At 41.6% G+C, this 17,052-nt stretch overlaps 1 protein-coding gene across 3 annotated transcripts in view; it reads right to left on the bottom strand.

Annotated features, from left to right (window-relative positions):
- LOC148540508 (stimulated by retinoic acid gene 6 protein-like) overlaps window positions 1–17,052 on the bottom strand; it is a 110,506-nt gene that overhangs the window by 76,914 nt on the left and 16,540 nt on the right. For all 3 annotated transcript variants that reach the window (XR_015869553.1, XM_088444096.1, XM_088444101.1), the window contains exons 5-8: window positions 5,076–5,196; window positions 3,693–3,741; window positions 2,035–2,157; window positions 1,424–1,497 (exon numbers count right to left, since the gene is read on the bottom strand). Coding sequence is in view for 2 of the 3 variants with exons in the window: in XM_088444096.1 (XP_088300222.1) it covers window positions 1,424–1,497; window positions 2,035–2,157; window positions 3,693–3,741; window positions 5,076–5,196 (367 nt within the window). In the remaining variant the exon portion in view is untranslated. The remainder of the gene's footprint in view (window positions 1–1,423; window positions 1,498–2,034; window positions 2,158–3,692; window positions 3,742–5,075; window positions 5,197–17,052) is intronic.

Raw genomic sequence — 17,052 nt, 5'->3', positions numbered from 1 at the left:
ATACTGTATAACATAAGAGAGATCAGTCCTATTGTAGAGTAATACTGTATAATATAAGAGAGATCAGTCCTATTGAAGAGTAATACTGTATAACATAAGAGAGATCAGTCCTATTGTAGAGTAACACTGTATAACATAAGAGAGATCAGTCCTATTGTAGAGTAATACTGTATAACATAAGAGAGATCAGTCCTATTGTAGAGTAATACTGTATAACATAAGAGAGATCAGTCCTATTGTAGAGTAATACTGTATAACATAAGAGATCAGTCCTATTGTAGAGTAATACTGTATAATATAAGAGAGATCAGTCCTATTGAAGAGTAATACTGTATAACATAAGAGAGATCAGTCCTATTGTAGAGTAATACTGTATAATATAAGAAAGATCAGTCCTATTGAAGAGTAATACTGTATAACATAAGAGAGATCAGTCCTATTGTAGAGTAATACTGTATAACATAAGAGAGATCAGTCCTATTATAGAGTAATACTGTATAACATAAGAGAGATCAGTCCTATTGTAGAGTAATACTGTATAATATGAGAGATCAGTCCTATTGTAGAGTAATACTGTATAATATAAGAAAGATCAGTCCTATTGAAGAGTAATACTGTATAACATAAGAGTAAAAGGGCATAATGATCAGTGGCAAATGCAGGATTTGTAGAGGGGGGTTTCCAAATGCTTGATTTTAGAGCGCGTGTGGACAGTCCATGAAGAGGGCAGAATTAGTACTTATCCAGCTTTAATATGTTACATACAAAGTATATTGTGCGGCATAATTCCAGCATATACAGGACCAGGGATCACAGTGAGCCATTAGATGCGGCAGTAGGTCCATCCTGTCTGAGCAGAATGTTTTTCTTCAGATGTGGGCATCATTCCAGAGCATTGGAGCAAGTCCGGGAGTCTGGGGGAGCGTCAGAATAACCTAGCACTGCCCTGGACATATATGTACATATTGGTCTCCTTATGTACTGGATAGTGTATTATTATACAGTATTAATAATTAACCCTATTGATGGTCTATAGCCGTGCACCCCTAACAGTGCATGTTTTCCACATGTCCTAGTTGGTGCACATGTATATTTATTACTAACTGACACATTTGAAAAATTCCACAGGTGGTGCTAATCATTTCATTTGTGATACTGAGAAGAACATGCAGCGCTAGTAACTTTCTCTTATATTACTATTTCTATTGTGGTCATGGTGTGCCCAGGCAGACGGAAACCCCCCCTGCGTTTGCCTATGATGATAACAGCAATATAAAATCTGTGTGGACTCAAAATAAATTAAATCTTAAAACACCTTTTCTTCTCTAATAATAGTAATTTTCATAGATAGATATTTGGCATGTTCTATTATGAGAATTTGACTAATCCTACATTTTTATAACCAGGGGTCATACAAACTCACGATTTGGGTGCAGATTTCAGGAGCTGTCTGACATAGCTTGTTAAGTGTTTAGGTAACAGAGGTTCTTCTTCCTCCTGCAATGACACATTTGTTAAATAACATGCAAAACATGTAAAAATAATCTGTATAAACTTAAGCTGCATACACACGTAAAGATTTTCTGTCCAACCATCCAACTAGTTGATTGGTTGGAATGAAAATCTGGTAACGTATGGGAGTAACTGATGATCAGCAATTTGCTCGTAAATGCCAGAAAACAGATGAACATGGTCGTCAGACAAGTTTGTTAAATGTTTGATCTAAACAATTTGTTCAAACAACAGTTTTTGTACATTTTCCGGCATTTGGGAGCAAATTGCTGATTGTCATTTGCTTTCATACCTTACCAGATTTTCATTCCAACCAATCAACTAGTTGGATGGTTGGACAGAAAATCTTTACGTGTGTATGCACCTTTACAGTTGGGCATATACAGTACAGTATGGACTCTGTAACAATGGTAACAAACACAATGAACAACATAATACAAAAGCTGTGGGTAGTTATATATAAGTCTGACATTGCTGAGTTAGCAGCTATAGCTGTAATAATAATCATACACTATAACCTACCTTTGTTTCAACTTGTCTGTACAGAGAGAGGGCTGTTGTCACCAACATTTGTAGAAATCTTCCCATCAGAAACAGACAGCACGCTAGAGATGGGACAGGTGTAAGGATGAGGATTACTGATTCCTACAGATGATCAGATGATAAAAAGTCAGAAAAGTAGTGATCTGTGTGTGTGCTTTCATATTTATCATAATGATGGTTACAGTGATGCCAGTGCTCCCCCCACTCTTATATCTTGTTTATGCCCCTCTCCCCACTTCAGACTGCTGTCTGTGCCTTGTCTGGTGGTCCATTCTCTACTCCTCCTAAGCCTTTTCTGGGGCCAAACCTCTCTTCTCCTTATGTGTGACTGGGTTCCCATCTAGTCCACTGTCTTTTCTGTTGTCTCTCTCTCTATTCTATAAATATAGATGTAAGTGGACAATAGCACATAGCCACCGATACTCTATGCTGCCCCTTCATAGCTCTTACATTCAGTTCTCCAGCTGACAGTGACTGTGATCCTATAGAGCACACTGCAGAAATAAAACATTGATAACGGAATACTGAGTTATGTCCAATCATCATCTAATAAATTGGCAGCAGTGCAATCTCTTATTAGCTATGTTTGAATAGTGCTATGCCCTATCTATGGTTCTAAATGTCCTTGGAAGCTGAATGACTGATGACTTAGGCCTATGAAGCTACAGTATAGTGGTAAAGAGACAGAAACTTCTCTCTTTTTATTGCTCTATGTGAGGGGTATGTCCAAGGTGATTGGGTGGAGAGTCTTCATTAAATGGAATTTACTTTGTTGACTATAAAATATATATATGAACAGCAGAAGTGTTTGTTTTTGAGAAACTTCCCCAGCAGCTTCATTTATAAAAACAAATTTGTTACATTTGAGCAGTACTAAGAAGTAAAGGAATGTACAGAAATACCTGACGCTATTTCAGAGACATATCACATTATTTACAAATAAACACACTCTGGATATAAAATAAATATAACCATAGACTTCCTTTAGTTCCCAAACTCTGGCATTACAGTCCAGGTTTTAAGGATAGCCATGCTTGAGCACAGGAGACTTAATTAGTACCACAGTCAATTTAATTAAACCATCTGGACTCATGCATGGCTATCCTTAAAACCTGGACTGCAATTGCGCAGTTAGGGAAAATCTGCTTTAGGGAGTTTCTCCATTCTCACTGTATTTGACAGCATTTGGGCCATGTGAGATTTGAAGGAAGCAGGGGCTGGAGTATGCCATCTTGTGGCACCATTGGTTGGTCCATGATTGGCTAGCTGAGACATCAGAACTTCATCATTATTCTTCCATGAGTTGTTTCAATGACAGGCACTGCTGAATATTCTGAAAACAAGCTTGTTTTTTGTTTGTTAATGTTTATACATAATGTACGGTAGGGGATAATGTTCCCTCTTACTATGAATAAAAAGGATATTCCAAGTCACTTTTGAGGTCTTTGACTTCTATTGTTTACATTTTACAGATAAAGTATATAAGTGACATTAATGTCATCATTAACAAACAATCGCTTGTATTAACGATATGAACAAGCTATGTTGCTAACTTGCTATGGAAACAATACATTTACAACTGCACCCAGATTTTAATATATTAAATAATTGTGGCAAGCAGAAGGGTAAAGACTCACTTTAGCTATTGTCTGACATTCATAGACATCTGCCAGCTGCACACAAAACCTGCAGGGAAAGTGCAAATATTCAGTTTTTACAGAAAGGGTAATAGGACCATGGGATAATCTGCTTGCAAGAAACTCATATGTTACAAGAATTAACACCAAATAAAATAATAAATAAATTAACAACACAACATTAATATTAATAATGCATAAAAAAAATAAAAAAAAACAGGAAAAAAAACTCAGATCTAATTTGCAAATACAGGCTTCTTGTTAGGCTTTATCATTCAGCCTTGCCTTCTACTTTCAAGGACAAACTCCACTTATATTAAATATTAAACTGCCCTCCCCTAACTTATACCCCTTTTATACCAGAGCAAAAACCTGGGTTATTGCTGGGTCTACCCAGGTCGCAGCTCAGTGTAAAAGGGTCCCTGAAAAATAACCCGGGTCAAGTGACCCGGCAATCCAACCCAGGTAGCTGCCGGACCCAGGATGGACCTAGGTAATGGTGCAATGTAAAAGGTGCAACCCGGGTTATCCGACCTGGGTCATTCTTAAAATGAGCTGATTGGTGGGTGTGGAGCAGTCACCTCCCACTTTTTATGACCTCGCAAGTTTAGCAGGGCAGACTCAGGTTCAGTGTGACTGACCTGAGAATAACCCAGATCGATTGGTGCTGTGTAAATGGTGTCTGACCTGGGTTGGAACCATGGGGTCTTTTTACTAAGCAGTGTTAGGAGACAGAGTGAAAAGTGATAACGTGCCAGCCAATCAGCTCCCAACTGTCATTTTTCAAACACAGCCTGTGAGATGACAGTTGGGAGCTGATTGGCTGGCACCTTATCACTTTTCACTCTGTCTCCTAACACTGCTTAGTAAATAGACCCCCATGTCTGAAACCCTGGTCGGACACAGGTTTTTGGTGGAAAAGAGGTAGAACTATGGTGACCAAATTGTGGTACCTTTCTCAGGTGCTGAATAGAGAAAGAAGAGGAGTATTAGAAGAAGTGAAATGCAATATTTTTCCAGCAGGATAATGTTGCATACTGTGAGGGCCCTTAAGGTCTAGGAGTCTATTAAACTGTAATTTTATTTTTGTGCATGTCATGTAGATTGTTTTTTAATTTACTATATTTGCTCCTCTAATTTATACTATAGGTAAATGTTGATGTCTGTGCTATTATTTTATGATTTGTATAATAACATAATAATAGCTAATAAAATGTAGTGAGTGCAGCTTTTGCAGGGGCTGCGTTTACTATTAGCTGTCATGGTAACATGTCATTGCTATGTGTTCTTTATCTCATCTCTCATATATGTATTTTATTAGCAGATAAGATGGTTTGTACATTACTTCTTTCAGCACTTAAAAAAGAGCCCGTTATAACTTACCAGCACAGGGAGTAGCAGAATCCAAGGGATGAACCTATGAGTCTGTTGTCTGTTGATAAGCAGGCAAAGAAAGGATAATAATCCAGCCCAACCTCCAAAGTAGACAGAAGATAAACTAGAGCTAAGAATAAGAGCAGAGAGTAAGTGTATGGAAAGCAGAATAACTATATTAATAGCATATATTATTGTTATTGTCATTGATTTGTAGGCTGCACAGTGCTCCACAGCCACTGCTGGTTTGGACACAGAGCATGAGAGTTGTCTTTTAGGGGGAATTTAGGTGTTTATCAGTTGTATAATCCATGCTAAGCATGCTATCTGTTTTGAACACTTTCCCCATTAAAATTAATTTTGTCAGATACTAAGATAATTGCTTCTATTTCTTAATTATTTTGGTTTTACCTAGATAAATAACAATTCAAATAGATATGTAAGACTCCTTTTTGGGGCACTCTTAGGGGTAAATTTACTAAGCTGACGATTTTTATTCGATGTCATCCAAGATCAATGTCCGTATTCATGTGTTTCATTTTTCAAACAGGTTACTGAATTTACTAAGCTGCCAAGTTGCTGTAATTCGTGTTGGTCGATGGTGTAATAATTCGTAATCATTTGTATTATTCATTTCTATTTAGCGTTCGATTTTGGCTAACACGAAGGAACAGATGCCTGCACTGATCAGGGAGATCCTTTATACATGCATCTGTGTGTAAAAAAATAAGTACAGAAGCACGGATGGGATAAGTGAGATCCATCCGTGCTTCTGTGTTTAAAAAATTAAAACCAGTGTGAAAATAGAAAAAAAAATGGCTTCCCCCCCCCCTCCAAAGAACAGAACTGGTTGTGCTAAATACAGGGGAGAAACGACGTATGGGGTCCCCTGTATTAAGCACAACAAGCACATAGGCAAACGCAGGGGGGGTTTCCGTCTGCCTGGAAACCCCCTTCCCCACCACACACCACGACCACAATAGAAATAGTAATATAATACAATGTTACTAGTGCTGCATGTTCTTCTCAGTATCACAAATGAAATGATTAGCAACACCTGTGGATCTTTTAAATGTGTCAGCCAGTAATAAATATACCTGTGCACCAACTAGGAGATGTGGAAAACATGCACTGTTAGGGGTGCACTGCTATAGACCATCAATAAGGTTAATTATTAATACTGTATAATAATACACTATCCAGTACATAAGGAGACCAATATGTACATATATGTCCAGGGCAGTTCTAGGTTCTTTTGCTCCTACTCCAGACTCCCGGACTTGCTCCAATGCTCTGGAATTGTGCCCACATTTGAAAAAAAAACATTTTGCTCAGACAGGATGGACCTACCGCCGTATCTAATGGCATACTGTGATCGCTGGTCCTGTATATGCTGGAATTATGCAGCACAATATACTTTGTATGATGCATATTAAAGCTGGATAAGTGCTAATTATGCCCTCTTCATGGACAGGCCACACTCGCTCTAAAATCAAGCATTAGGAAACCCCCTCTAGACATCCTGCGTTTGCCACTGCAGCACCAGGCTATTCTGAACCAGCTCTGGTTGCCAAAATACACGGGACAAAAAACGTAGGGGCCCCCTGTATTTAGCACAAAAAACACTGGACTCTGAGCCAGGCCTGGTTCTGGATATACAGGGGAAAAATGCCTAGGGTTCCCCTGTATATTCCAGAACCAGTACCAAACTTTTTCTAGTGGGGGGAATTTTATCCAATGGCCAGGGGAAACCTTTCACCGGGTCCTCCAGCCAAAGCATTACCCCTGACCGGTACTCAGCCCAGGCCAGGGATCCCTGAGGAGCTGTGGACCCCCCCAATAAAGGGGTCCCCCTCTGCAGGGCACCCCAGGCCTAGGCTGTGTCGAAGCTGAATAATTGGTTGAGACAAGTTCAGTTTAAAATGTAATCGCGGCGACGCCATCTTGCGAATGGCCGCAAGACGCCATCTTGAAAATGAGATCGCAAGACACCATTTTGCGAATGGCCGCCTAAGTGCCATTTTAGATAAACTCACATTTTAGTACATGTGGCGATAATACTAATAGCACCATGCGTTTGCATCTTTCACCATTTCTCATACACACATTAATACACACAATTGCGCTGTTAACTAGTCGCATATTAGCGAATGCATAGGACTTTGTATGAAACCGCTGTTTTATTAGTTTTATGCGCACACATCTGCCCCAAGTTAACTAGCGTCCTTATATCAAACCCTGAATACCCACAAATTACATATTCACACATAAGGTTCATATCGCTTTAAAGTATATAATTTAAGTTGGTTCAGTTAGTTTAAATGCTGAGAAATAAAGATATTTGATAACTAAGGTATTATACATGCTAAACAAGTCGTGTTTGGAGTTGTACTGATGCGTACTCTTTTTACAGTATTCCGTTGTTATCGGTGGGGAGATCGCATCATGCATTCTCGAGTTATGGATCGCAGAGCCTACAAGCAACAAAATTATATTTTAGGAACAACTGTTAGGATGTTGCAGGGGGCATGAAGAGGAAGATCCCCAGCTGTTAGAGGCAGGGAGAGTCTATTTGAACTAGCCTGTTAAATGTGCTGTAACAGATGCTTCTCCCCTGGGAACCAATGACACCAGCAACAAACTTCCCTATTGTCCTGTTTATTCTGGGGGGGTATAAATATGTGTGCACAAACGCTAGTTCTCAGTCTTCGTGCTGAATGCTGTATGACTAGGGGTCTCTTGCTGATGCCTATCTCTGGGTCCGGAAGTGCCTGCGTATGTATACTGTACTTGGGTCTGTATAAGTTTCCTTTTGCGCCTAAATTGTGTCTTGATCAATTGCGTGTAACTGTCTCAACTTTTACCTGAATAACACTTGTGCTTTGGAACCACAGATTCCACGTCTAAGTCTTTATTTATGGTATGACTGTGTACGCAAATTAGCGTCATCCTTAGAGGTTTATAGGAAGGTTTTAAAAGGTACAGGCAGAGGTATATAGAGGTTCTGATCCAGTATCGTTAGTTGGGGGCTCGTAGTGAAGTCACTTACCTGCTCACACTGTACATACGTCTATCGATATTTCACCAAAGGGTGGAGTGGCCACATGCAGGCTTTGCCTGCAACCGCTTTGTGCTGAAAGATCGCTATCCATCTCCGTGTGAATCAAGGAAGCTGACTAGAACCCAGGGACAAGAGAGGAAAAAGTTTGTTTTCCTCTGTTGATAGAACCTTACTGAGTACGCGTTTAAGTCGCAGGTTTGCGCATAGCAAAGATGCACTTTTGCGTACGCAGTTAAAAAGCCATTATACGGTTGTGTGGTAGTCGCATTATTGTGTATGCGACTGGTCGCACAATAGCGTATACGTACTTCCAGTTGTGCTGCCACATGTTTGAACAAAGACATTGAGGTTTACATTTTTTTCTATTACCAATATCTGGGTTAACGTGTATTTTTCTGCGCAGGAAAAAAGTGTGCAACAGTGAATATTTGTTGAACAAAGTTAAGGGTATCGTATGATCCTTAAAGGCTAGGTGCAAGGGTTAGTCTAGCCGCTCGGTAAGCAGCTTTAACGTTCTATACACAGTAGCAGGTGTACATGTTGTCTTTGTTGTAGAGAGGTGCGTGAGAGTAGCCGACATATAAACTCTCATAGGAGTGGAAGTTGCCTTACGAAATCTTATCCGGGTGTGGAAGTTGCCTTTTTCAAATATTATCCAGGTGTGGAAGTTGCCTTACTAAATCTTATCCAGGCGTGTGGGCGCCGCCAACTTAAATCGTCCACAGGTAAGTGAAAGTGTCTTCATTGTCTTTCACCGGTTTAAATCTTTATTGAAAAGCGTAGGCGTTGTCTCAGAATGGGAGCCACGCAAACAGTAGAGATGTTAGGCAATGATGTGCTGCTAATGGAGGCGGCGATCGGATCGGCCCGTTGTATCATGCATACCAAGTACGGTACTTATGCAATAAGGTATTGTGATTTATGGTTTAATATGACGAGGAAGAGTGTTAGACCGTTTCCCAGAATTGGTAGTTTCGATAAAAATGTGTTAGACAATGTCCGGGATCACATCAGTTTGATGCGCTCCCGAGAGAAAAAGGTTAAATATTTTGAATGTTTACAACTGTGGCAGCATGAGGGGGATGCGTGGCTTAAAAATGTGCAAGCGACGCAAACTAGCGTCGCGAGCGCATTGCCAGAAAATGCATCAGCAACGCTGAATTGCAATACGGGCGAGCCGCAAATTGGCTCGCATGTGCGGCAAGGTAGCATTGTGGAGAGTATTGCCAGCAGTTCATCCTCACCTCCCCCACCTTATGTGGATGGAGGTGCAAGTACAGTTACCAAAAATACCCATAAAAATGTAACAAGCAACTTGTACCCTCTCTTAAGCAACTATAAAGAAAATGTTCATGATGCGGATGATGAGCCTATTGTAATGTCTGCCATTTCCCATGCTGTGCAGATGATAGATGCTGCATCACCACAATCATGAGTGGTGCCACCATCTCCATCGGTAACAGCAAGGGAAGTGTTAACACCCTGCACCCGTAGAGGAAGTTGTTCATACCATACGCAGCAGCAGCAGACTAAACCCCCAGCCGGGTAACCAGGTCAAAAGTAGCAGCGCTACCGGTCTGCATCCCATTCGGACAATAACTGTTCCAAATGGAAATGCAGACGCGAATGGTATAGTGCCCACGAGGGAAGTAGTAATGCATTGTCCTTGGACAAGAGCAGAACTAAATTCCATCATAAATGATTTCCCCAATCCCAAAAAGGAATTAGCCAAATGTCAAAGATTTTTGAGAAATTTGGGTAGTTCACATGAGCCCACTAATAAAGATTGGCGTGTGGTGTTAAGGGCCTGTCTGCCACGCAATACCGATGTGACAAAATTTATCACGGATTGTGTATTGGATGGTGACGTTCCCTTAACAGACCAAGTAAACCAAGGTAACATTTCCCGCATTGTAACTCAATTGGGTATATATTTTCCAGTAGTAGTTAACTGGAACAAAATTGTCACCATTAAACAGAAAGTGAGACTGCAGAAGATTACTGCAATCGGGCTCTGCAGGCTATCACCCAGTACACTGGGATAGAAGATATTAAAGATAGCACTCACCACAGGGGAATGATAGTTACGGTACTTGTGGACGGTCTGAAAGAGAGTTTAAAAACTTGGGCTCAAACCTCACAGCCTGGCTGGCGGGGACTTACAATAGATACCCTCATAGAAACCGCCATTGAACATGATAAAAACATCTCCAAAAAGAGAGAAGCCCAGAGCGAAAAACTAATGGCTGTCAGTATACAAGCTCTGGAGGGAATGACGGTAACATCACAGCCAACAGACACACTTGCACTTGCACACACACTCACTTCTGAACAAGTATGTGCTCTCATTAACCCCACTCAACAAACACAACTCTATCCCACTAACCCGATGCAACCACAGGTCCCAGGCTATCCACCAACTTCTTATCCCCCACAATACCCTTACCCTCCCTATACTTACCCATATCCACCACCTTTACCCTCTGCGCAAACCTCACAACACCACATGTCTTCACCCGAAACACGAACCTGTTTTAACTGTAAACAAACAGGACACTTAAGTAGAAACTGTACAGTAAAAGGAGTAGGGATCCCACATCAGGGAAGACCTAGATATCCCCATAAGGGATATGCACAGAGGCCAGCAAATGTTCAGCAGGCACCAGCTCCAATTGTAGCCGTAAATGCTTTATTGGAGAATGGTAGCCAATGCTAGGGGTCAGGTCATACCTGTAGTCTACAGATAGTCAGGTTAACGGGAAGTACTAGGGAAGAACCGGTCATGATGGTTGATGTAGCTGGTACTGAATATCCTATTCTTGTAGACACAGGGGCGACCAGGTCGGTGATAAAATCTCCCGTTAATTTGCAGGTGACCAACGAGACAGTACCAACAATGGGTGTAACAGGTAAAGTGGAACATTTAGTGGAATTTTAGTTCGTACAGCTAGTGTAGCCAACAGTCCCATCTTTTCAGTGAAGAAGAGTGGTGGGAGGGGTTATAGGTTGGTACAAGACCTTAGAGGTGTCAATAAGGTAGTAGAGAGCCAATTCCCCGTAGTGCCAAATCCAGCTGTCATTTTGATGCAAATCCCACCAAATGCAACCCATTTCACTGTCATTGACCTCTGTTCAGCTTTCTTCTCTGTGCCTCTCCTTCCTGACTGTCAGTATCTATTCACATTTACATACAGAGGTTTACAATACACATGGACACGATTACCCCAAGGTTTCATAGACAGCCCCAGTATCTTCTCCCAGGCATTGCACGACTGTTTACAATCTTTTCAACATGCCAATGGATCTGTTCTAATACAATATGTGGACGATTTATTGCTATGTTCTGACTCGTTTATATCATGTTTGAATGATACTAAACTTTTGTTACTTCATCTCTCACAAACAGGACACAATGTGGCTAAGGACAAACTACAACCGTGCCAATCCAGAGTAAAATATTTGGGACACTGCCTAACCCACCTAACACCTTACAACAGATAGAATCCAGGCCATACAAAACATGACACTGCCGCAGAATCAACAGCAAATTCGTACCTTCTTGGGAATTTGTGGATACTGTAGAGTGTGGATACCAGGTTTTTCTATTTTGGCCTTACCTTTACAGGAATTAGTCTCTTCCTCAAAGCCCGATCGTGTCATACACACAGAGGAATCAGAACAGGCTTTCCTTAATCTTAAGGATAGTCTGACAAGAGCTCCTGCATTGGGAATATCCGATTATGAAAAACCTTTTGATTTGTATTGTATGGAAGCCGATGGTTGTGCTGCAGGTGTCCTTACACAAAAACATGGTGATGCCAGTAGGCCCGTAGCATACTACAGTGCCCAATTAGACACGGTAGCAAGATCACTCCCCACCTGTTTGAGAAGTGTAGCAGCTACCGCTCTATTGGTGAGTAAAAGTGAGGACGTAGTATTGGGCCATGATATGATTGTCTACACTCCCCATGCTGTATCTGCTCTGTTGAGCTCAAACCAGACACGTCTCCTCGGCTAGGTTCACCAAACGGGAACTAGCTCTTATCGCTCCTGCAAATATTACTGTTAAACGTTGCAGTACGCTGAATCCAGCAACATACCTACCATATGTACAACATGACGTACAAAGGGTGGAAGGAGAGGAGTTGCTGGTGGGAGGTGAGTTCGGCAGACATAATGATGTGCACGATTGTATGACACATCTGAATCAGACCTTTACTGCTAGACCTGACATACATGACACACCTTTAGAGAATGTGGATGTAACTTTTTATACGGATGGGAGTTGTCATAGACAAACAGACACAGGTGAATTATATACAGGTTATGCTGTTGTAAATGACACAGACATCATAGAAGCTAAACCTCTCGGTCCTCCTCACTCAGCCCAGGTGGCAGAGTTAGTAGCACTCACTAGAGCATGTGAACTGGCAGCAGGTAAATCTGCTAACATTTACACTGACTCGAGGTACGCGTTCGGGGTGGTGCACGATTTTGGGGCTCTATGGCGTCTGAGAAATTTTATGACAGCATCAGGCACACCAGTTGCACATTCCCAACACATAAAACATCTTTTAGAAGCAATCCAACTGCCCAAAGCAGTGGCAGTAATTAAATGCAAAGCCCACACATGTGAGGATGACCTGGTGTCACTGGGCAACAACAGAGCTGATGAAGCTGCAAAATGGGCAGCAGGGTTAAAAATGTTTCCTCCAACTGAAACAATTATGTCATTTCAAACTATTGATATGCTGAAATTAATTGAGATGCAAAATTTGTGTTCAGTTCAGGAAAAATCCAATTGGAAGTCCAAGGAATATGGGCAAGAGTCCTCTGGGCTCTGGAGGGACGGACATGGTAAGCCAGTAGCCCCCAAGGCATATCACCCCAGCCTGGCTGAGGCAGCACACGGCTTGACTCATCTGGGTAAACAGGGTATGTGCAAGTTGGTGAGGGCATACTGGTGCGCACCAGGTTTTTCTTCGCAAGCAGAGAAGATAGCAATGTCCTGTCTGACCTGCTTGAGAAAGAACATAGGGAAAGCGATCCCTACTGAACCGTCCCACATTCCACCGACTGATGGACGTTTCCAGGTGATACAAATTGATTTCATCCAATTACCACCCTGCAGGAACCTTAAATATGTATTAGTGTGCACTGACGTATTTTCTAACTGGGTTGAGGCTTACCCAGCGGCCACTAATACTGCTGCGTTTACTGAGAAAATAGTTCAGGAATTTGTATGCAGGTACGGTATCCCTAAAATCATCGAGAGTGATAGGGGTACCCATTTCACAGGTGATGTTTTTCAAAATATGTGTAAGCTGATGGGTATTAATAGCCGACTTCACACCCCCTACCGACCGCAAGCCAGTGCCAAGGTAGAGAGGATGAACGGGACTATTAAAAATAAGCTAAGTAAAATCATGGCAGAGACTGGACTAGGATGGCCAGAAGTGTTACCTTTGGTCCTACATAGCATAAGGACCACTCCTAGACCTCCTCTGAATCTGTCCCCATTTGAAATATTGTTTGGTAGACAACCTCATTTGATTATAAGTCCACAGGAAGATCTAAAGGGTAACAACGAGGTAACTGTGAAGTATCTTATTTCAATGAGTAAGCAGTTAAAGCAACAGCAGCAGAAACTGAAATTGTTGTCTAATGATATGCCTGAAACGAACTGTCATGATGTTGAACCAGGAGAATATGTAATGATCAGAAATTTCTTTCGTTCAGGTTGTTTGACTGATCAGTGGGAAGGTCCGTACCAGGTGCTGCTGACGAGTACTACATCTTTGAAGGTGGCTGAGAGAGATACCTGGGTCCATTCCACTCACTGCAAAAAGGTCAATCAACCGGTGGAGAAACAAGTCGGAGACAAAGCTGATAGCGTGGACCTGTCGCTCACGAGCTTGTTCTGGGAGGATTGAAAAGGTCGTAGTAAGATACCTGAACTGAGAGAAATTTGCAGGTCTTGTTGTGACAATGGACGGGCCTGCTGTGTTCATTTTCATATTCTCTTTTAGAGTGTTCACCATCCTGGTCAGTCCAGGACGGGGATATCCAGTGTCTGTGATGGGGGACCGATTGAGGAAATGGGAGCTGATGGCAGTGCTGATGGAGTGGAATCAGGAGGAGTGCAATGCCAATCAGGGGAGTGTCTTTCCAATCTTAGTACTGTTAGTGTTAAAAGAGCTGTCATTCCGGATACTCGGGGAAGGTGTGGAGGGTTATCGTCTGAAGATTCCTGTATTTGTGAGCTTTGTGGGTCCCTAGTTGATGAGAACTGTATGCAACGGTGCCAACCTAAATATAATCCGTACTGGGGTGGGTATCCTCTAGATGATTATTATAGCATGGTAGGCAAAGTGTTAAATCAAACTGATTGCTGGGTGTGTTCACATGTGCCCCAGGGACAGCATAACGTAGGGTTGGTGCCATTCCCGCTCAATATCACAGAAATTTTAGAATTGCAAAAATGGAAAACATTGGATGGAAAATTCCTCTCATCCAAACCACCTCATTTCAAACTCTATCAATTCCAAGTAGATAGATCACTTATGTATTTAAACATAACCAACCCCAATAAACCCGGGAGTTGGGTAGTGACGGGGAATAATCAGACAATGACCTTCTCACAAAGAGCTGATAATGAGTCCATAAACCATGATCTGCTGCGCTCCATTAAGTCTGGTGGGAAACATTTTAGGTATCGGTATACATTGAGTTCCACCAAAGAAATTATTGGTAAGGTGCCAAATGGTTATTGTGCTAAAATAATACAGCCAGAAACTTGCATGTACCAGATGGAAGAACCAGAAATAGGATTGTTTGCAAGGGAAATGTGCTTAATGATAATGATGCATACCATTCCTTATGTTCTCCCTGATAATGTATATTTCATCTGTGGAAGAAAAGCGTATAAATGGCTCTCCCCGAGTTCCGAAGGTTTGTGTTACCTGGGAAGAGTAGTCCCAGAAGTTATGACCCTCACACATGTTGAAATGCTGGGTATACATAAAAACACACCATCACCATATCTTCACCCACAATATGAACACAGAGGCAAAATAAATATGGTACCTGGTGATATACATAAAGCCACTCAGTTAATCAGTGAGACAACTGGCTTTCAAGTTCTGGTCGCATTGGAGCCCACCAGGATCGCTCGGGGTACATTAAATTTTAGATATATCCAGGAACTTGCTAAATTAATAGATAATATCACTGAGATATTGCAAGCGTACAAGAAAGAACTGGTGCAACACAGGCTAGTGGTGAATTATTTAACTGTTGTTACTGGAGGGTATTGCGTAACACTGGCCACCCAATTTGGAGTAAAATGTTGCACCTATGTCCCCAATGATACCAGCGACCCTAAGGAGGTGATAGACTGCAAGATGGATGAAATTCTGCAGCTAAAGTGGGAACCATCTTGTGCCATCCCATAATAACACCAAATAATATGTAAATGTAAGCCTAAATTAAATTCTAATAGCAGATTGTGATAGCATGTTATTTGCTATCAAAGGGTGGACTGTCGAAGCTGAATAATTGGCTGAGACAAGTTCTGTTTAAAATGTAATCGCGGCGACGCCATCTTGCGAATGGCCGCAAGACGCCATCTTGAAAATGAGATCGCAAGACGCCATTTTGCGAATGGCCGCCTAAGCGCCATTTTAGATAAACTCACATTTTAGTACATGTGGCGATAATACTAATAGCACCATCTTTCACCATTTTTCATACACATTAATACACACAATTGCGCTGTTAACAAGTCGCATATTAGCGAATGCATAGGACTTTGTATGAAACCGCTGTTTTATTAGCTTTATGCGCACGCATCTGCCCCAAGTTAACTAGCGTCCTTATATCAAACCCTGAATACCCACACATTACATATTCACACATAAGGTTCAATACGCTTTAAAGTGTATGATTTAAATTGGTTCAGTTAGTTTAAATACTGAGAAATAAAGATATTTGATAACTAAGGTATTATACATGCTGAACAAGTCGTGTTTGGAGTTGTACTGATGCGTACTCTTTTTACAGTATTCCGGTGTTATCGGTGGGGAGATCGCATCATGCATTCTCGAGTTATGGATCGCAGAGCCTACAAGCAACAAAATGTATATTTTAGGAACAACTGTTAGGATGTTGCAGGGGGCGTGAAGAGGAAGATCCCCAGCTGTTAGAGGCAGGGAGAGTCTATTTTAACTAGCCTGTTAAATGTGCTGTAACAGATGCTTCTCCCCTGGGAACCAATGACACCAGCAACAAACTTCCCTATTGTCCTGTTTATTCTGGGGGGGGTATAAATATGTGTGCACGAACGCTGGTTCTCAGTCTTCTTGCTGAACGCTGTATGACTAGGGGTCTCTTGCTGATGCCTATCTCCGGGTCCGGAAGCGCCTGCGTATGTATACTGTACTTGGGTCTGTATAATTTTCCTTTTGTGCCTAAATTGTGTCTTGATCAATTGCGTGTAACTGTCTGAACTTTTACCTGAATAACACTTGTGCTTTGGAACCACAGATTACACGTCTAAGTCTTTATTTATGGTATGACTGCGTACGCAAATTAGCGTCATCCTTAGAGGTTTATAGGAAGGGTTTTAGAAGGTACAGGCAGAGGTATATAGAGGTTCTGATCCAGTAATGTTAGCTGATAGCCCGGGACTATCCCCGGCACCCCTGGTTGATGGGTGCCAGGTTGATTATGTAGTGTGGTTCAATTGATAATAGTAAAAATATTGTCTTTTACTGTGGAACTACAGGTCCCAGCAAGCCTCCCCCGCATGCTGGTACTTGGAGAACCAAGCATGTGGGGCATTACGGGCCCGCTGGTACCTGTAGTTCCACAGCAAAAGCAATATGAAAAAAAACACAGAACACACACATCGTGACAGTAAAAGTT

Source organism: Taudactylus pleione, unplaced genomic scaffold (genome assembly GCF_031769625.1).
Source record: "Taudactylus pleione unplaced genomic scaffold, aTauple2 ptg000019l, whole genome shotgun sequence".
Classification (NCBI taxonomy): domain Eukaryota; kingdom Metazoa; phylum Chordata; class Amphibia; order Anura; family Myobatrachidae; genus Taudactylus; species Taudactylus pleione.
This window is presented reverse-complemented; position numbering and strand designations above follow the sequence as displayed.